At 48.6% G+C, this 19,356-nt stretch overlaps 5 protein-coding genes across 5 annotated transcripts; 3 read left to right on the top strand and 2 right to left on the bottom strand.

Moving 5' to 3' along the window:
- Nucleotides 1-610: 610 nt before the first annotated feature.
- LOC120671268 lies at nt 611-3,746 on the top strand. Its single transcript, XM_039951557.1, has 5 exons — nt 611-1,068; nt 2,140-2,275; nt 2,849-3,072; nt 3,196-3,369; nt 3,460-3,746. The coding sequence occupies exons 1-5, from the start codon at nt 880-882 to the stop codon at nt 3,544-3,546; spliced, it is 810 nt and encodes a 269-aa protein (XP_039807491.1). The 5' UTR covers nt 611-879; the 3' UTR covers nt 3,547-3,746.
- A 5,437-nt stretch (nt 3,747-9,183) lies between these two features.
- LOC120669420 lies at nt 9,184-11,000 on the top strand. The gene is made up of 3 exons (XM_039949178.1): nt 9,184-9,428; nt 10,104-10,543; nt 10,639-11,000. Exons 1-3 carry the CDS (start codon nt 9,184-9,186, stop codon nt 10,998-11,000), a joined length of 1,047 nt encoding a protein of 348 aa, XP_039805112.1.
- LOC120669419 lies at nt 10,643-12,828 on the top strand. Its single transcript, XM_039949177.1, has 3 exons — nt 10,643-11,524; nt 11,612-11,824; nt 12,017-12,828. The coding sequence occupies exons 1-3, from the start codon at nt 11,026-11,028 to the stop codon at nt 12,826-12,828; spliced, it is 1,524 nt and encodes a 507-aa protein (XP_039805111.1). The 5' UTR covers nt 10,643-11,025.
- A 1,084-nt stretch (nt 12,829-13,912) lies between these two features.
- On the bottom strand, nt 13,913-16,890 carry LOC120669418 (desmethyl-deoxy-podophyllotoxin synthase-like). The gene is made up of 5 exons (XM_039949176.1): nt 16,859-16,890; nt 15,604-16,483; nt 14,839-15,478; nt 14,399-14,454; nt 13,913-14,011 (listed from the first exon to the last, which is right to left on the bottom strand). Exons 1-5 carry the CDS (start codon nt 16,888-16,890, stop codon nt 13,913-13,915), a joined length of 1,707 nt encoding a protein of 568 aa, XP_039805110.1.
- Nucleotides 16,891-17,095: 205 nt separating this feature from the next.
- On the bottom strand, nt 17,096-19,149 carry LOC120671266. The gene is made up of 5 exons (XM_039951554.1): nt 18,835-19,149; nt 18,285-18,438; nt 17,901-18,079; nt 17,626-17,799; nt 17,096-17,540 (listed from the first exon to the last, which is right to left on the bottom strand). The coding sequence occupies exons 1-5, from the start codon at nt 19,033-19,035 to the stop codon at nt 17,454-17,456; spliced, it is 795 nt and encodes a 264-aa protein (XP_039807488.1). The 5' UTR covers nt 19,036-19,149; the 3' UTR covers nt 17,096-17,453.
- Nucleotides 19,150-19,356: the final 207 nt, after the last annotated feature.

Below are 19,356 nucleotides of genomic sequence, written 5' to 3'. Positions count from 1 at the left end.
CGGTCAAACCGGTCGGTAAACCGGTAAAACCGGCCGGTAAACCGGTTGCACGGGAGCTTTTGAATTTCAAACCGGTCAAACCGGTAAAACCGGCCGGTAAACCGGTCAAACCGGCCGGTAAACCGGTCGGAACCGGTTGCACGGAAAAATTTAAATTTATTTGAATTTGGATTTGAATTCAACCAGTTTCCACCGGTTACCGGCCTAACCGGTCCGGTAAACCGGTACCGGAGGGCGGCGGTAACCGGTTTCCGGTTGAGAAATAAAACCCTGCCTAGGTCACGGCACGGAGCGGCCAGATAGAAAAAAGCGCCCCGCGCTGGGCCCGCCGGTACCACGGGAAAAGCCCCAACCCGGGCCCGCCTGTCGGCCAGACAGCACGCGGCAAAGCTGCGCCGTGTGAACACAGTCACGTTCCGCTGCCCAAAAAAGAACGCGCAGATCACACGCAGGCAGTGAATTCCCGCAAGCTCCACTTAAAAAAAAAAAGAATTGCCACAAGCTAACGTTAACAGATTATTATATATTTATATAAAAAGGAAAAGAGAAATGGGGAAAAATCAACGGTAAACGAGACGGGACAGCGCGATAAATACCCCCCGCTGTCAGCGAGCGCGGACGAAGCCGTCACGAACGCAACCCAACCCATCAGCCCATCTCGCGACCCGGGACCAAGCCAATCAGGGCGGCTCCGACGCGGCGGCGACCAGGGAGCGGGAGCGGGGTCGAGGCCCGGCCGTGGGATCGCCGAGGGGCGGCGGGGAGGAAGCGCGCGCGTGGCGGATGTCCCGCGGCGGCGGGGACTAGGGCGACGGCGGCGGCGGTGACCGGGGGCTGCGGCGGCGCGACGAGGCGGCGGCGCGGGAGGGCGGCGGCACCATGTCTGCGGTAGTCTGTGGCAAGAGGTCCTCATCCATCTTCGCCGACGAGCTCCTCCCGCCGTCCCCTCCCTCCCCTCACCACCACCACCCGGCGGCCAAGAGGTCCCGCCGCTCCCCGCCGCACCGCGGCCGCCGGGAGGCGCTCCTGCTCCAGCTGACCTCCCTCTTCCCCGACATGGATCCCCAGGTTCGCCTCCCGAGCTCTATCCTTTCCTCTCCCCAGGAGTCGTAGGTGGTGGATGGCGAGATGCGGTTCCGGTCCCGTGATCTGGTGCTCACCATTTCGGGTGGGATCGGTACTCCGACGCTGAGGCGCGGTTTCGCTGCTGCTAAAGTTGTGACCCCAACAATTTTATCGTGTGCTGATGGGTATTTGGGCTCGAAATCGGGAGATCGTGGCACCTGGAAGCTGAAATGGAGCTCCTTTTCTGGGATTGATATCTTTTACTTAAAAACTGCGAAATGATAGGCTGAAAAGCCCCCATTTCTTGGGTTATCTTTGATTGATGTATGTTTAAATGCTTGCTCTGGTGCCTGCGATACTGTGAAGATAGAAATAGAATTCTAGAATGGGTTGCCAATGTTGCATTCGATGGCTTTGAGGCATGATGGCACTGAAAATCGTTTGTTAATATGTTTTCATCAACTGATATCCTGTGTATGCTTTCTTTTACAATGCTAATTGCTAAGGGAAGGTCTAGGAACATATGGATTAGCCATAGTTAATTCATCTCACTTCTGAAGCTGTACACATCATGTCTTGTAGCTGCTTCAAGAATGTGATGTCCCCGGCACACAAAATGAATTTCTTTAATCTACAAGTGTCACCTTGTCGGCTTTCAGCCTGCGGCGTCTTCTCCTTCTCCAGTCTCATCGTCGGCGCCGCTCCTGCAGTCATGACTGCGGGAGGATGTTAGAGTATATTGGGATATCTCCAGATATGGTAGATTAGGATTTTATAATCCGGCTTGCCTTATCTCTAAGGGAGGCTACTTACCCCCTAAGCAAACTCCTATATATTCCGCCCATGAGGCTCAGCAATACAATCCATCCATTATACACCAATTCTATTCTTCTACAACAAGGTTTTCCTACATAAGCGCAAAATTATTCTCCTGCTGGCTCCTGATGGTTTGAATTATTGCTGTGTAGTATGAACTAGGTCTTATTTATACTAAATGCAGATATTTACTTTCCCTGCTAATATCTATATTATATGTGCAACTAAGCTGACAATGGTTATTTGGAACAATTGTAGTTGCTTGAAAAGGCTCTGGAAGCATCTGGAGATGACTTAGATTCTGCAATAAAGAGTTTGAACGAGCTGCGCTTGGAGTCCACTGGTTTCAAGTCCGAAAATGGCCAGCATACTGTAATTCAGCCATCTGTTGAAGGTTGTTTTCTACCAAAGACCCTTGTTTTCCTTTGATGCAATCATGTTTCAAAAATCATACCTCCTCATCTGTTTAGTTCTTTTTTATTCTTATGATAGTTACCACTTACCAGGCAATGAATTGATGGAAGTTTAGGTTTTAACACTCCCGTTTGAATTTGTCCATCAGTATTATTTGGAGCCCTATTATTCTATTAAGGTTTCCGTGATTTGTTAATTCATAAATTTGTTACCATCATGCACTGTCTCAAACTCATGCTTGGATCATAAATTCATAATACTAGAATTGGATCATAAATTCATAATACTAGAATTGGATGATACTGCTTTGTCTCTGGTTTTACTCGTAACTTCACCTTGACATAACATCAAGCTCTGAGCTCTTGCACTGCGTTTAGTGGTTAACATAATGATGTATCACCTAGAAAAAGTATTACTGCCATGGTAAATATGACTGTATCACAGTTTATTTCCTAATTCATTTTTTTAATTTCTGCTTTCTGATTCGGAAAAGCAACCCAATTTTTTCCAGATTGTATTGCTGATAGTAGCAATGATTTTGCATCCTTGACAGGCATTCCTAATGGTGCCGTGGATTCCGCTACAGAACATCCGCCTGCCGCTGATAATTATCAGACAAGTAATAATGGCTCTGAATGGGTTGAACTATTTGTCAGAGAGATGACTAATGCTTCTGACATAGATGACGCACGGGCTCGGGCATCTAGAGCTTTGGAAGCTTTGGAGAAGTCCATTGTAGAGCGTGCCGGAGCTGAAGCTTCACAAAATCTGCATAAGGTACCCATGGGTTACTAAATCCTGTAATTACCTGTAGCATTTGATTAAGAAATTTTGTAGAAATTTTGATGAGCGAGCAGGGCATGTTCATTAATAATACTTGCACATTTCCTTGTCATATAGGAAAACATGATGCTTAAGGAGCAATTGACGGTCGTTCTGCGAGAGAACGCTGTCCTGAAGCGGGCGGTCGCCATTCAGCATGAGCGCCAAAAGGAGTTTGATGAAAGGTCTCATGAAGTCGAAAGCTTGAAGCAACTTGTTTTGCAGTACCAGGAACAAGTGAGGACATTAGAGGTAATAATCCTAGTCCTTCCTAACACCACGTTTCTTTTCTCTGTGACATGTCAACTGACGAAACTTTTGGGTTTTGTTCATGTACTGCAGATAAACAACTATGCCCTCACAATGCACCTCAAGCAGGCTCAGCAGAACAACTCCATACCCGGGCGTTTCAATCCTGATGTCTTCTAAGCATAGCTGCAGGATGACCCCCTTCAGATTAATAATCTATGAAGATGTCATGTTTTACCAACTCCCCCTGGAATGGGGATGTGGGACTGGTGGATTCACTGCCCATGGGTCCAAAATTTTCATGTTACAATATATATTTAAATGTGCTGCCTTCATGCAATTTTTCTATCCTATATAATGTTTTCCCATGGGTGATTCAATATATGGCTACCATGCAGTGACAAGGGTAGAACCGTAGGGGTGGTAATAGGCCATTGGTAATAGGCCATGACCCTAGTGGTCTCCTCACAATCCTACTTGATTTTTATACATTTTTAGCTCAAAATCGTATAGGATTAGAGTCTGACCCTTGAATTATCCAAGTCAAATTTTAAGACCACCACCTCGTGATGCGGGAGTCAGTGAAGCTTGGTCTACAGCTGTAATCCTCAGAAAACGTATCTGGCTAAAAACTTTGTTCATCATCGAACCGTTAGGGGGACTCTCTCCCCTCCCGTCAACCCTACAAAAATCAACCATGAAATATGTATTCGGGGTTCTCCGGATGGAGCTGGACATGGCCGAGGCGCTCGGGATCACGGCGAGGAGGAAGAGCGACCCGTGGCTGCACGCTGCTGTGCACAGCACATAGTCAAGAAAACATTGTGCTGTTTTTCAATTCTATAGGCATCTCGAATTCCCTTTCTGTTGGCCTTGTTTTGAAATACTAGCTACGTCATCAGCGATCAGATTCTTCCGCCATCGTCGTCTCTCTCTCTCATGATTGGTGCAAATACAAATTGGATGCACACGAGATGTAGCTAGGGCATCCTCTTCTTTAGTAGATCAAATCAAATACGGTTGGGGAATCATACAGTACGATGATGGGAATAATATGGGCGAGTCGAAAAAGGAAGGCCACTGCGCCCTGCAAAAATAAATAAATTAATTAATAAATTAATTAATGGGAAGGCTACTTGTAGTGCCCCTATTTTTACCATGGATGATGGGTGGAGACCAAAATGGGCATTAGTCAGTATTTGCTTGATGTAAACTTCATCTATGCAAATGAAACATAAATTCATGTCACTAAAAGTATTTGCGCACTTATAGGATATTGAGATGTATATTTCAAAATGAGCTATTTGTAGTGTTAAAAAATGGGGCATTCAAGGAAAAGTGTTAAAAAAATGGGGAAATGGTAAGTAATCTGGAAAAGGATAATCGACACCCCTTCCATCCCTTTTCACTCATCTTTTTCTTCACATCAATATATAAGTCTCTACTGTCTAGTACACTGTGCACACAGTCGATTTTGTTTTGATCATTTACAGTCAATCACCAACTGGAACCGGGCCAGGCCACCATCGATACCGGCGGGACCGGCAGCAACCTGCGACCCGAACTTGCACCCATCCAACCAGTTCACCTCTCTGCTCCTTTGTGGTTGTGTTACCTGCTTGCTGGAGTACGAGCACCTGCTTGCTGGAGTTAGAGCCGTAAATCTGGGCCGTGCTTAATGGGCTGGCACGAGCACGGCCCGAAAACCTGGGCATGAAGTCCGGCCCAGCACGAAAACAACTGGGCCGTGCTAGCACGGCACGAAGGGCGGGCTGGGCCGTGCCTGAGATTTCGGCCCATCGTGCCGCCCGGCACGGCACGGTGTCCTGGGCCGTGCCTGGGCCGGCCCGGCAGCTGCAGATCTGGAGGATCACTAGTGTTAATTTCTTGTAATTTTTGCCATTGTGGAAAAAAAATCTTTCAAATGGTGGTATTCATGATCTATGGGCCGTGCTTGGGCTGGCACGGCCCGAAGGTGGCCCGACGTGCTTTTGGGCCGTGCTGGGCCGTGGTTTCAGGTCTTAGGCCCAGCACGGCACGGCCCGGTAAAATTCCGTGCTTTATCGGCCCGGCACGGTTCAGCCCGAAGCACGATGGGTCCGTGCCGTGCCGGCCCGGCACGGCCCAACTTTCAGCTCTAGCTGGAGTACGAGCACACGGCTGCCATCTGCACAGTACTAGTGCGTTGCAACTGGCGGATGGACAAGAGAAGAGGAGGAAGAGCGTAGAGGGTCGTGAGGGCAGCACTCAGCAGCAGCCATGAGGTCTTGTTGGGTTGTTCCGGATCGATCGTGGAACGGTTTCATTCTTTGGGGGATGAGTGGATCCGCTTGTGTTACTCGATTTTGAGAGGGGTATCGTTCCGAGGTCAAGATGTGTGGGGATTGACTCCGGATCATTATAGGAGACCGAATTAGCCAAAACGGGTTGCTTTTTTTAAATTAGGTTAGATTTTAAATCGGATGAAATCAAGCCGTGCGGAATAGGCTCCCGTGCGGAATAGGCTCCCCCCCTAGTTTGAGATAGAAACGAACTAGGCCTCGGGTGGCGACCGGGCCCGGCAGTTGTCCACGTGACGGTGCTACCGCGAGAGATGTCGTCTCATCGTCGGGCTCGGCCGTGCGTGCTCGGGCGACGACAATGATTGAGGTCTTGTTTATATACATAAAAGTGAATCTGTAAAGTATTGTAACACTTTCGTTTGTATTTAATAATTATTGTTTCGTTATGGATTAACTAGTTTTAAAAGATTCATCTCGTAAATTATAGACAAACTATGTAATTAGTTATTTTGTTTAGCTACATTTAATACTTCATGCATACATTCAAAGATTCGATGTGACGTGGAATTTTATAAAATTTTGAAATTTTGAAGGAAAATAAATAAAGCCTGAAGTGGAACTAAGAGTGAGGTGGAGTAGTACGTGCACACAGAGGCAGCAACACAGCCCATGGTCAGGTTTAGTTTTTTCAATTTCAGTCATAAATTATTGTATGTTTAAACACTAATTAGAAGTACTAAATATAAATTTATTACTAAATTAATTTTATAAATTGTGATTTAATTATAAAATAAATCTACTAAGCCTAATTAGTTCATAATTTGATAACTAATTTTTATCATAACCACCCACTAATCATACATTAATTATATTTAATAGATTTGTCTAGAGATCTAATTGCAACTTATGCAATTAATTTTATATTAAATTGATATCCGTATATTTGAATTGACACCTAAATATCAATGTGATGATTACTTAAAAAAAATCGAACGAGGGGTTGGCTGTGATTTCTTTAAACAAAATATGCTATCTTTAAACAAAATATGCTATCTTTAAACAAAATATGCTATCTTTTTCGAGTGGGCCGGGACAAAATGCAAAACGGATTTGTTTTGTACTTTTGTGAACGTGATCTCCCCTTCCTGCCCCCAACCGGCAGGGCAGTGAAGTTATAGTGTGTTGGAAATGAACTAGCTAGCTGTCAAAATTTACTGCGTGGCGTGAGCAAAACCGTAGCACAGACAAGCTGTCAGCAGCACGTCGGAGAAACAGGCGGAGACGCGGAGTGAAGAAGAACCACCGCGCGCCGCCTCGAGCCACCGCTGTCGACGCAAGGCAAGCCAAGTAGCCAACCCCAGAATCCCCCAGCATATGGGGATGGAGATGGAGCATTTCCAGGTCTCCCTCATCTTCTCGTGTTGCCTTGCTGCTGCTGCTGCTGCGGCGGCGGCGGTGCCGCCGCCATCGCCGACCTCGTCCGATCTCTCGCAACGCCGCCCGCTACCTGGACCGCTGGCGGCGGCGACGCCTGATCCTTCAAGGGCGTCACTTGCTCTCCCTCCGGCCGCGTCACCGCCATCGACCTCGCGGGGCAAGGCCTGGCGGGGACCCTGCCGTCCTCCCTCTCCAACCTCACCGCGCTCGAGTCGCTCCAGCTACAGGGCAACGCCCTCTTCAGCTGCCCTTCCCTCCGCGCCTTCTCGGCCTCCAACGCCAGCTTCACCGGCCGCTTCCCGGCGGCGGCCGTGGCCGCCAACCTCACGTCGATCAGGACGCTGCGCCTGTCGCACAACAACCTCACCGGCGTGATACCGGCGTCCCTGGGTACGATGGCGAGCCTGGCGGACATCTCCCTGTCCTACAACCACCTCCAGGGCCCGGTGCCGACGTTCAGCCCCGCCGTGGCCGCCGACGTGGTCGCCGGGAACGGCTTCTGCTTGGACGAGCCTGGGCCGTGCGACGCGCAGGTGAGCGCGCTGCTGCAGGTGGCGGAGGGCTTCGGCTACCCGCTCAATCTCTCGAGGTCGTGGGCGGGGAACGACGCCTGCAGTGGCTGGCTGGGCGTGGTGTGCGACGCGTCCGAGGTGACAGGTTTTCCTTATCACTGATAAAAAAACGATATTTCCGATATATCAGTATTACCGGTGGGCCCCGGTAAATACAGTTTACCGCTAAAAAATTTCGGCGTTTTGAAATCCATCGCGCCATCCACGATTTCGTGGCCCGCCAAAAGCCCAGGAACGGGTCAAAGTCCTCCCGCAGGCCTCCCCAAACCCTAAATCGATTCATTCCCCAATCCCCACCACTCGTCTCTCTCTGCTTCTCTCTCCCCCGTGTTTTCCTCCCGAGCCGCCGCCAACCCAAGCTTAGCCGCCGCCAGGGGCCAGGGCAGCCGGGGTCGTGCAACCACCGCGCGGCCAGGAGGCCAGCAGCCAGGGCAGCGGGCGCAACACCAGGTCGCCGCGCGGGGCCACCGCGCTCAGGACGCCGCCCCGGGCCGCAGCGCTCCGGCCGCGCCGCCCCGGGCCGCCGCGCTCCGGTCGCCGCCCCAGGCCGCCGCTCTCCGGCCGCGCCGCGCCGGACCACCGCGCTCCGGCCGCGCCGCGCCGGGCTCCTGCTCCTGGGCTGTATAGCCACCGCCTGGACGGTATTCCCCAATCCCCACCACTCGTCTCTCTCTCTGCTTCTCTCTCCCCCCTGTTTTCCTCCCGAGCCGCCGCCAACCCAAGCTTGGCCGCCGCCAGGGGCCAGGGCAGCGGGCGCAGCACCAGGTCGCCGCGCGGGGCCACCGCGTTCAGGGCGCCGCCCCGGGCCGCAGCGCTCCGGCCGCGCCGCCCCGGGCCGCAGCGCTCCGGCCGCGCCGCCCCGGGCCGCCGCGCTCCGGTCGCCGCCCCAGGCCGCCGCTCTCCGGCCGCGCCGCGCCGGACCACCGCGCTCCGGCCGTGCCGCGCCGGGCTCCTGGTCCTGGGCTGTATAGCCACCGCCTGGACGGCGCGTGGCTCGTCGGCGGCGCGTCCAGTCCTGGGCTCCTGGCTGCGTCGCTCCACCCTCGCCGCGCCGGGACGTCGCTCGGGGCACCCACACGCCATTCCTGGCCGCCTTGCACTGCAACCCACCTCTCTGTGTCATCGATCCTCTTCCTGTCCACTTGATTCACTGCAGCAGAACGACACCCACTCTATTCTAGTCAAGGGATCACAGTCACCGTCGCCGCCGTCAGATCTACGTCCGCAGGTTCGTGCCGTCAACCCTCCCTGCTCTTCCACATCCGTAGCGTATTGGATGAATTAAACAGTATGTATGAATTCTTTCCTGTATGTTCAAGAAAAATACAACAGTATGTATGAATTCATTAGTTGTTTTACAATGCTTTTTAGTACCTAGGGAAGTGATTCAATTACCTGCATTAGCTATTCCTAGAGTTGACTATACATAGGAATGCTGCCTCTGCAAATACCTCGTTGATCATCTCTCCTCGATTTCTTTGCATCTTAGGGTGACACGTGTTGCCAAGTCATTTCCACAAAGCCATATGGCGCAAAACAGGGTGCTGATGGTGACAGGAGGCGATGGAGATGATGCTGATGTAGCCATTATTGGGGCATCGAGCAGTGGAGCTGCTGCTGCTGCTGCTGCTGGCAAAGGCAAGGGTATCGCCAGGGAATCAACCACTGGTGTTGTGACCGGTGGTAGGAGCACGAGCACGACGGCGGACACCGGCATTGAGGTGGTCTGCGAAGATGGTAAAGAGGCACAACAGAACACTAGCATTGTTTTGTTCGTTTAATTTCAGTTGCTTATTAGAGTGTATGTGACTCACTATAAATGGAATGAAATTAGAGGGCAATAAATCATCAATCAGGTTAAAAATTCTCTGTATTTCTAATCAGTACAACTGGCCAATATTGTAGGCCTGTTATGAAATTATTTTTTATTCATTCAATTTATGCAATTGTTATATTTTGCCCATTTCAATTAGATTAAAAAGATCATTTATATTGTTTCATTCTAGCCACATTTTTGTATGCCAACTACATACTTTTGTAATTCTTTTTCATTGTAGGGAGGCGGGTCAAATTAAAAGGGTCCATTGAGTATGTATGGAGCCATGGTGAGAAGTATAAAAGTGGCTTTAGCTGCTTTTATTGTAGAACAACTATTGCTGGTGGAGGTGCAACCCGATTCAGGCAGCATTTGGGTGGTATTTCTGGTTCTGTAGTTTCCTGTCCCAAGGTGCCGCGTTTTATTAAGGAATTGATGGTTGATGATGTGACAAAACGAAGGATAAGGTCAAAGAAAAATACAGACCTTAAACACTTTATTCAAAGAGAGGTCATGGCAGGGAGCAGAAATTATGGGACACATTGCAACACAAGAATTCCTCTTGATGAAGAAGCTCAAATTCAGATGGCAATGAGAGTCTTTAAGGGAACATGCTTTGGAACAATGCAGTCCTCCATCTATTGGTAAGGCAAGTGGTAGTGGGGCTGCAAGTTGTTCAGCTAATCATCAAACTAGAATTGACAAGTTTTACAAAAGTCCTGGTAGTTCTTTCCAAGCTCCCTTTGACATAGATTTGGTACGTAGTAGGAATCAAGTGCAGCCTCGAGTGGATGTTATGCTCACTGCGGGTGCTAGAGAGAAGCTTGGGAAAGCTTGGGCAAAGTGGTTCCATGCTAATGATATTCCTGGAAGGAAAGCGGACTGCCCATACTTTCGAGCAGCAGTCAAGTTATCTCAAGAGTTTGGAGATGGAGTGCATATTCCACGTGGAAAAGAAATAGATGGCCCATTATTGGATAGGAATTTTGATGATGTGGAGGCTCACTTAGCTGAATTCAAGGAAGACTGGAATGAATATGGAGTTACCATCATGTGTGATTCATGGACAGGTAGATAAATGTATAATTTTGTGCTTCATTTTGCTGTACATGTTGAATATAATTGTAGTTGTGTTCTTACCTTTTCTTTTGTCTTGATTGTACAGGCCCTACTATGATGTCTATTATTAACTTTATGATCTTTTGCCATGGACGCATGTTCTTTCACAAGACTGTAGATGCATCTGGTTGTACCCAAAATTCAGATTTTATCTATAAGATTCTCAAAGAAGTGGTTGTTGTTGAGGTTGGGATACAAAATGTTGTTCAGATTGTCACAGATAATGGTGCCAACTACAAGAAAGCTTGCAAGCTGCTCATTGCTGAGTATACTCACATCACTTGGCAACCATGTGCTGCTCACACAATTAATTTGATGTTAAAGGACCTAGGGCGTTTTCCTCTTATTGAGCATGTAGTGGACAGTGCAAAGAAATTTTGTAGATTCTTGTATAACCATAATAGGTAATGACTAGTATAATTGAGAAACTTAGATGCTGAATATAAATGTGCTGTGTAATGACTCTTATGCTTGCTTTCTGTTCAGGCTGCATGCTATGATGAGAGAGAAGATAGGAGGAGAGCTGATTCGGTGGAACGCCACTAGGTTTGGCACGGTTTACCTATTTCTTCAGAGTTTTTGGGATAGGAAGGATCAATTTAAGTTATGGATGGCATCTAAGGACTGGGAGGATTGTGCATGGGCTGGTGAAGAGGACCATGAATACACTGAGGCTTGTTTGTCCCAAAAGAACTGGTGGAATGATATGGAGTTGGTGTTAAAAGCTGTCTCACCAATATATACTGTCCTTCGGTTTGCTGATCAGCAGAAAAATGCTACTGTATCTGGATTTCTTGAAAAAATGACACGTGCTGTAAAGGACATAAGTACCAATTTAAGTGACCGAAGACATAAAGATCTCCTTGACAGTTGGAAGCAAATAATCAACAAAAGGCTTCACTATCTTCTTAATGATACTCTCATAGTTGCAGGTAAGGGTAGAAATAAAAACTTATATTCATGTGCCTCTTTTATGCATTGTCAATTTATTAATCTTGTTGAACCTGTTCTTTTTCTAGCTGCTGCACTAGACCCAAAAACAATTTATACTACCAAGCTTTCAAAAAGTTCAAAATGCAAACATGCTGTAACATTGGCTCTGAAGAAGCTTGCTCGTTCATCTTCAAAGGCTTCCGCTGCAATTGACCAATATATCCTCTTTAGAAAGCAAGGAAAGTTATTTGGAGGAGAAGAGGCTCGAAGGTCGGCCCTTAATGGCCGTGTGAGTGCAGGTGATTTCAGATTGTTGCCATTCCCGAATTGACTTAGATCTCAATTACATTCTCAGTTTATATGTCATTCTTTTGTTTGCAGCTTAGGCATATTAGTAGTTTATTCTTATCTGAACCTTTATTAAGCAATACTTTCCTTCCATGTTATTAGTATTAAAATGAATTAGATCTGCAGTACTTTTATTTTTCTAGCTGATTGGTGGGATCAATATGGCGGGGACTACCCGGACCTGCAATACTTTGCAAAGCGTATTGTTTCACAATGTATGTCTTCTAGCGGCTGTGAAAGAAATTGGAGCACCTTTGCCTTGGTTCATACCAAATTGAGAAATCGTTTAAGTTATGACAAGCTCCATAAATTAGTTTATGTGCACTATAATTTGAAGTTGCGCATCCAACTATTTCAAGACGAAATGCAAAGCCTTCAGGACATGCAATGCCATCTTGAATCAGATTCTGATCCTTGTAGCATCTTGATGGATTGTGCTATGTATGATGAAGACAACCCGATCATGGATTGGTTGTGCAACTCTAGAAGTCAGTCAGTACCGACTCTTGATGAATATGTTGATAGTGATCTTGACCTTGAACCACCCAATCCTAGTGCATTTATTGTAGAAGAGTTGGGGATGGACGAAGCAGAGGTGGCTGCATTTAAGAATGTTACTTTTCCCAAAAAACGTGGTAAGAAAAGAAGGTTAGCATATGAGGAAGAAGAGGAAGAAGATTTTGCAGATGATGTTGAATCAGATTCTGCCCAAGGTAGCCCTACGTATGTCGAGTCAGGGGACAGCAGCTCTGATGATGGAGGTGATAATGGTGAGTTTTCAGTTTTGATTGTATTCTCCACATTCTTTGTATTAAGTTTGTCAAGGCCACATATATTCGATCAAAATGTTATTTTTGTCGAAGGTCACGGTGATGATGGTGACATTGGACGGGCTTGTGGTGATGAAGAACCTGTTGGAGATCCAAATAATGGTGGTGGTACAAATGAGCTTTGACTAACTTTTTATTTTACTTGCACAGCATATACTTTCAGCAACACTATATATATATGTATATATATATATATATGCATTTGGATAATGTTTTCAGCTACACATTATATATATGCATTTCATCTTGAATAATATTGATCTGAATGTTGTAGTATTTCTGAATAATATTTGACAGCCCAATCTTGTGTTGATAGTTGAGCTAGGATGCTTATGTTATGTACATCTTTATAGGTGCTGAAAATACACAGGATGCCTCTGTTCGTCCAAGATCAAAAAGGTTGAGGAAAGTCTCTTGCTTCTACCCAGGTGCAAAGGTTAGATGGATTTCTTGCCATCATATGAATTAATTGAATTGGAATTTAGTGACCAGATTTTGAGCATATATGCAATTTTTGCAGTGATATGAGCATCCTAGGGGCCACAGACTATGAACTGATATGGAGATCAGAATTTTGAGCCATATGTGGCTATGTTGTGCTTGTAATATTTTGGACTGCATACTACTTTGGTGTCCAAAGTTGGGTCTGTGGATTGTAGTATTTGGGACTATGAATTGTTGTGTGTGTGTTCAAGTTTCATTCGAACTTTGTAATATTTGGGACTCTGGACCAAGCTTGCTATGGACTGTTGTTGCAACAATTTCATTCTAACCAGTAGCATTTGGGACTGTTGGTTGAAATATTTTGGACTTTATTTGTTGTTTCACCACTTAACTTAATGTAGAATGCCATGAGCCTATATGGTGGGCAATCCAATAGGTGTTATTGAATATGTGCTATCAAAGGGTGACTTTCTCTGATTTTCTACATCATTTATGTCTAGTTTTTCATGTTCTTTGGTTTGGAAAGGATCTATGTTTAATTCTGCACAAATTTAATGTTTTTTTCTAAATTTTGTCCGAAAAAAAAAGTCTATCACTGATAGAATTCCGATATATCCGATATTTCTGTTTATCAGTGACCTCCGATATTTTTTTTCTATCGATAAGGAAAACCTTGAGGTGACCATCCTCGGCCTGACGAACTACAACTTGTCAGGGACGATATCGACGGCCATTGCCAACTTGACAGGGCTGAGAAAGCTTGATCTAGCCGGCAACCGTCTCACCGGGGAGATCCCGGATGCCCTCGCGGCATTGCCGAATCTTGTCCTCGTTGATGTCAGAAACAACAGGCTCACCGGCAAGCTGCCCAAGTTTAGGGCATCGGTTGATGTGTCAGCAGAAGGGAACAGCAGCCCAAGTTTGGGGAGTCATCATGGTTCAGGACAAGGTAGTCTCGATGATGGCTCTTCACCATCTTCAGACTCCGCTGCAGATGCATCATCAAAGTTGAGCGCAGGAAACTGTTATTCTTGGCATTGTCGTAGTTGTGCTTGTTTCCTGGATGGGCAATTAGACTGTAAAATCTCTTGTTTTTCTTCATAAGATCCAATTTTTATTTTGCCTATGCTTCTCTGAGTTCCTGATGAGCTCTGCCATTGCCTGATTGGATCAACTTCCAATAAGTTGCCTAGCTATATGAGCATTTTATTGTCCAAATAAGTTTCCATTAAGTAATCAATAATAATCAACCTTGGAGATCTTGTCCTTTTGAGATGTGCAATCTAATTTCATAGCACTTCCAATGCCTGATGAACCTCAAGAACAAGTCACAACTCACAAGTGACAAGGTGTTTCTTCCCATTCATCTCAGATGGCCAACCTCCTGATTCCTGAACGGCTGCTTGCTGCGTGAAGCAGTTGAGTACAAGCTCCTTCAATTAATAAAGTAAATCGTGAGTTCACCGTTTCCCTCTTTGCTCTCGAAGATTACTTCTAGGCTTCTCTATGAACCTGAAGCCCAATTCAGTGAACCTCTACCACCACAAAATCAATGTTCTATAATATTTCGGAAACAATGTTCAAGTTAGAATGGAAATGTTCGAGAAAGAAGGAAAACAATGTTTTATGGACGAAAAAGATGTTCCATCCAACAGATAAAATATATATGTTCTAGGATTCCACTCGCTCACAGATATTAGGTGCTGGTACGCGGACGGTGGCCTGCATCCACAGGTCGGTCTTCCTCCTCGCCGTGATCCCGAGCCCCTCGGCCATGTGGAGCTCCTCCGGCGCAGCGCCTCCGGGGAGCTCCCAGTCGAAGTGGAAGAGGAGGCTGGCGAGCCCGAGCTCCATCACGGCGAGGCCAAGCCCTATGCCGGGGCAGATCCTCCTGCCCGCGCCGAACGGCACGAACTCGAAGTCCGTGCCCCTGAAGTCCGCCTCCGCCCGGGCGCCGCCGTCCTCGAACCTCTCCGGCCGGAACTCCTCGGCGTCGGGGCCCCAGATCGCGGCGTCCCGGCCGATCGCCCACGCGTTGACCAGCACCATCGCGCCCCTGGGCACGTCGTAGCCGAGGGCGTAGCGCGTCTCCTCCTGGCACTCGCGCGGGAGGAGCAGCGGCACCGCGGCGTGCAGCCGCAGCGTCTCCTTCAAGACGAGCTGCAGGTAGCGCAGCTCCGGCAGCGCGTCCTCCGTCACGCGGCTCGCCCCGGCGAGCACGCGGCGCACCTCAGCCTGCGCCTTGCGCAGCGCCGCCGGGTGCCGCATCAGCTCCGCCATCGCCCACTGCAGCGTCGTCGCCGTCGTCTCGCTCCCGGCACCGAAAAGATCCTTCGCAGCATCCGAAAATTACAATGCTGTCAATTTCGTCAGGTGTCGAACGCACAGTAGAGTGGAACATGGTTTATTCGAGGACGTTGGCGAATGGCGACTTGTCGAGAGGGAGCTAATCTTACGATGATCACGGCGCGAATGGTGCCCATGTCGAGGGGAACCTGCAGGCCGCCGTCCTTCTGGATCCTGAGCAGCACGTCGAGGAGGTCTTCCTCCTCGTTGCCGGCGCCGGCCGCCCTCCTCTGCCTGTGCTCCTCGATGACGCTGTCCAGGAGCCGGGTCATCTCGCGGTGGTGCGCCTGCGCGCGGCGCGCCGCCCCGCTGAACGCGCGCGCGAGCCGTGACGACGGGAACACGTCGGCGAGGCTGAACCCCGCGGCCACCTTCACGCCCTCGTCGATCTTCTCCATGAACGCGTCCCGGTCGCTGATTCTGTCGACCACCACGACACGAACGATCGCGTCAGTGACGTACGTGGCGAGAAGGGCGCTGACGTTCACGGGCTTGGGCGGCGCCGGCGCCGACGCCGACGACAGCGATGCGACGGACGCGACGAGGTTGGCGGCCTCGGCCTCGCGCCCGCGGCGGAGGGACCGCACGCGCCGCGCGCTGAGCAGCTCGGTGACGCAGAGCTTGCGGAGCTGGCGCCAGTGCTCGCCGTGCGGGGCGAACGCGACGCCGAGCCCGTCCCGCGTGAGCTCCCGGAGGGTGGCGGTCCGGGGCCGCGTCGCGAACGCGGCGTCGTGGGTCCTCATGACCTCTCGCGCCGCGTCGGGTGCCGACGCCACCACGACCGGGAGCTCGCCAAGGTGGAGCAGCATGAGCGGGCCGTGCCGCCGGGCCAGGTCACGCATGGCGCGGTGCGGGAGAGCGCCCACGAGGTGGTGCAGGCTGCCGATCACCGGTAGCCGCCATGGCCCTGGAGGCAGGTTCGTGCCGTGGTTGCGCCGCCGGAGCTTGACGGCGAGGAGAGGTAGCAGCAAGATCACGACCAAGAAGTAGGGCGCATTTGGTTCGTTGCTGTGCCGAGCCTGGCTCGTATCTAGCATCCAGGCTTGGTTGGGACAGACTCAAGTCATGCAACACCTCATTGTTTGGTTGCTAGTATATACTCAGCTAGGATGAACACAAATCATGTTTGGTTGCTTGCATATAACGTGAACATAGTTCATTTTCTAGCCACCATCGCCCACCCTTGCACCTCGCGAGCCTGGCTCCCAAGAAACGGAGTCCACAGGCGTTTCTCCAGAAGCAGGAGGAGGGGGAAGAAATGCATGGCGGGGGACAGGCCCAGGACGTGGTTCAGGCAACCAAATGTAGCTGTGCTACACTCCAGGAGCCTGGTTCAGTCATATGACACCGAACCAAACACCCCCGTAATGGTGGAAGGATTGGAGTTCTTGGTTCATGATTGCGGTTGCATCTCAGCTTGATCCTCAAGGTTACATATCTTGTAGCACAGTACTTCTCATGAAGAAAAATAATAAAGTAGAGTTCCATGATGTGGACTGGCGGGAAGCAGGTGAATGGCGAGCGAAATATAATACGAAGATTTGTGTTCAGATCTGGAAGCAATGTGTCGTAACAACGTCAAATGAAAATACACATTGTCTATTAGGTGGATGATCCCTGCAAGATGCTTATAAAGGATTTTTTATCATCGTTTCTCAGTAGGGAGCTTGATGGAGAACCATCACAATATGCTATCATAATAATTTAGAACAAAATGGTTTACATGAATTTTCCAATCACTCGAATTTTGCCCGCTTAAACTAGATCCGATACTTTTTTCTGACAAAATGGTTTAGAGAATTCTAAACACAAACTCATTGCAATAACACACATGAATATATCTTTTCTTTGATACTTTTTCTGTCAGAAAAAGTTTCCCCTCTCAGTTTCAGGACATGGTGGACCCATAAATTTCTGCAGCATGATGATTAGATGTGTCTTCTTCAACCAACAGTGTTGGTTAGAAGACGTCCGGATTGCGATAACCATAGGTGCTGCTGCATTGGTTCACTTGCTGAAGATGAAATGACAAGGCATAGTTCTTCTCCTGTATAGTACCAGATGAGATGGTTAGTAGAGAGTTAATAAAAGTTAAGCATTATATATCATAGCTATTGTTTCACGAAACCTACCTCTAATGCCTTTATTTGCTTCTGGTACTTCTCGAGGACCTGATTGAATTGAGACCGCTCCTGCACCATCTCTTGATATTCCTTGAGCCGATTGTGCTGTATGAGGAATGCCCGCTTTAGAACGCCGTTCTGGTGAAGTAGGGCTCCCAGCATCTGCTTCACTATCTTGTGCTCCTGGATTGACAACACTAATTCAGGTGACTTTGAAGTATGGATAACTAATAGTTAGCAAGCCAAGATTCAGAATCAAGAAATATATAACTTTGTATTAATACCTTGTTCATTTTGTGCTTTTCATCTGGGCTAGCTCTAGCAGCAGATTTTTCCAATAGTTTGTGTATCTTGAAGGCGCGATTCTTGGCGTCAACCAAATCTGAAGCAGAGGACATCTCCTTGACAATGAGCTCTGCCCATTCAGAGCCATTGGTGGGAATAGTTGACAGTGGCAAATCAACTGCAACAGGCATTGATGATGTAAGGTTTAAGTTAACTGGTTTAAATGGTTAAGCTAACACTTTGCTGGCATGGAAATATATGTCGCTAATTACCATGGCATATTGGCATTAGTGCCAATTGTTGATTTTCCTAACTGTGACGAATATAATGATTGCATTGTAAACTGAACATTTTGGGTTGAAACATATGCAGATGTTGCATACCTTGAATCGGGACAGCATCATTTGCCCCGTTGTCGGACGGAGCATAGGTTACGGCAGAAGAAGATTCTGTACTTCTATCTGCTAAATAATCTTTGTATGCTCTGATTGCAGCATCCAAGACATTTCCTGACGCTTGTAAATGATCTCGTAGAATCTGTAAATTGAGAAAAAAAAACAAATTATCAGGCACGCATCCTAATCAGTACCAACTTGGACTGTAAGACAAATAACACACGACTGAAGATGTTCCTTGGTACCCACTGGTCAGAACTCTGGGATACCTGACCGGTTTGTGTTGACCGGATGGATTAAAATCCTAAAGGCACCGAATTTTGCAGTCAAGTTTATCAGCTGTTAAATATTTCACGCTAATCACAGCACAAAAAACAATAGCCCCTCGCTTGCCCTATGCTCTATCGGTGCGTTTCTATGTCTGTTCGTCGTGATCGATTAGGGCTATAGAAAAATCCACCTATCATAACAGAGCACAATCACGAGGAAGCAGAGCGCGAGCCAAATCAACTGAAATCGATTGGTTTCGTTGGCGCACCTGCGGGTCGGCGCCGGGGAAGATAAGCTGGAGCGCTTCGACCGGGTCGGACTCCAGCGGGAAGCTGAGGCCGAGGTCCGCGGCGGTCGCCGACGCCGAGCACCGGCCGCGCTTCATCAGGCGCGGCAGGTCGAAGGGGTCGCCGGCGCTGAGGAAGTCGTCCGCCCCGCGCTTCCGGCGCGCCACGACGGTCGGCCCCATGAGGCTGGCGGGGGAGGTAGGGTTCGCGCGGCCGCCGCCGTGAGGTCTCGGTGGATTTTGGATTGGAGCAGAAGTAGAAGAGAGCAGAGAGGGCGGGACTGTGTGGGCTCTGGGTCGCGCGTGGCGTGGGCCGTCGATGAATTTATATGGGTCTGCGGCGGTTGTTGGGTCGGCGAAGCCTTGGAGGACACGGACTCGACTCGATCGCGACCGTCCCCCATATGCCGGTTCCGGCCTCGGACTTGCACGGCGACATTGGACTTTTCCTCGTGTAAAAAGTTTATAGTATCTCCAGCTGTTTTTTTCCAAGGAAACTGTCCG

The sequence above is a fragment of the Panicum virgatum genome, chromosome 4N (genome assembly GCF_016808335.1).
Source record: "Panicum virgatum strain AP13 chromosome 4N, P.virgatum_v5, whole genome shotgun sequence".
Classification (NCBI taxonomy): Eukaryota; Viridiplantae; Streptophyta; class Magnoliopsida; order Poales; family Poaceae; genus Panicum; species Panicum virgatum.
Note: the sequence above shows the minus strand (reverse complement) of the source record. Positions and strands in the feature narration are given on the sequence as shown.

Bases quoted from the DNA above. Each gene is read 5' to 3' on its own strand.
- LOC120671268 (XM_039951557.1), top strand. From the start codon at position 880: ATGTCTGCGGTAGTCTGTGGCAAGAGGTCCTCATCCATCTTCGCCGAC. The intron at 3,073-3,195 runs GTACCCATGGGT...CTTGTCATATAG, and splicing joins CTTCACAAAATCTGCATAAG to GAAAACATGATGCTTAAGGA. The intron at 3,370-3,459 runs GTAATAATCCTA...CATGTACTGCAG, and splicing joins AACAAGTGAGGACATTAGAG to ATAAACAACTATGCCCTCAC.
- LOC120669420 (XM_039949178.1), top strand. From the start codon at position 9,184: ATGGCGCAAAACAGGGTGCTGATGGTGACAGGAGGCGATGGAGATGAT. The intron at 9,429-10,103 runs GTTCGTTTAATT...GGAACAATGCAG, and splicing joins CAGAACACTAGCATTGTTTT to TCCTCCATCTATTGGTAAGG. The intron at 10,544-10,638 runs GTAGATAAATGT...TTGATTGTACAG, and splicing joins CATGTGTGATTCATGGACAG to GCCCTACTATGATGTCTATT.
- LOC120671266 (XM_039951554.1), bottom strand. From the start codon at position 19,035: ATGGGGCCGACCGTCGTGGCGCGCCGGAAGCGCGGGGCGGACGACTTC. The intron at 17,800-17,900 runs GTATTAATACAA...TTGTCAATCCAG, and splicing joins AAAAGCACAAAATGAACAAG to GAGCACAAGATAGTGAAGCA. The intron at 17,541-17,625 runs GTAGGTTTCGTG...GGTACTATACAG, and splicing joins AGCAAATAAAGGCATTAGAG to GAGAAGAACTATGCCTTGTC.
- LOC120669418 (XM_039949176.1), bottom strand. From the start codon at position 16,890: ATGAACCAAGAACTCCAATCCTTCCACCATTA. The intron at 16,484-16,858 runs CGGGGGTGTTTG...ACCAAATGCGCC, and splicing joins CTCCAATCCTTCCACCATTA to CTACTTCTTGGTCGTGATCT. The intron at 15,479-15,603 runs GTAAGATTAGCT...GATGCTGCGAAG, and splicing joins CCATTCGCGCCGTGATCATC to GATCTTTTCGGTGCCGGGAG.
- LOC120669419 (XM_039949177.1), top strand. From the start codon at position 11,026: ATGCTGAATATAAATGTGCTGTGTAATGACTCTTATGCTTGCTTTCTG. The intron at 11,525-11,611 runs GTAAGGGTAGAA...TTCTTTTTCTAG, and splicing joins TGATACTCTCATAGTTGCAG to CTGCTGCACTAGACCCAAAA. The intron at 11,825-12,016 runs GTGATTTCAGAT...TTATTTTTCTAG, and splicing joins TAATGGCCGTGTGAGTGCAG to CTGATTGGTGGGATCAATAT.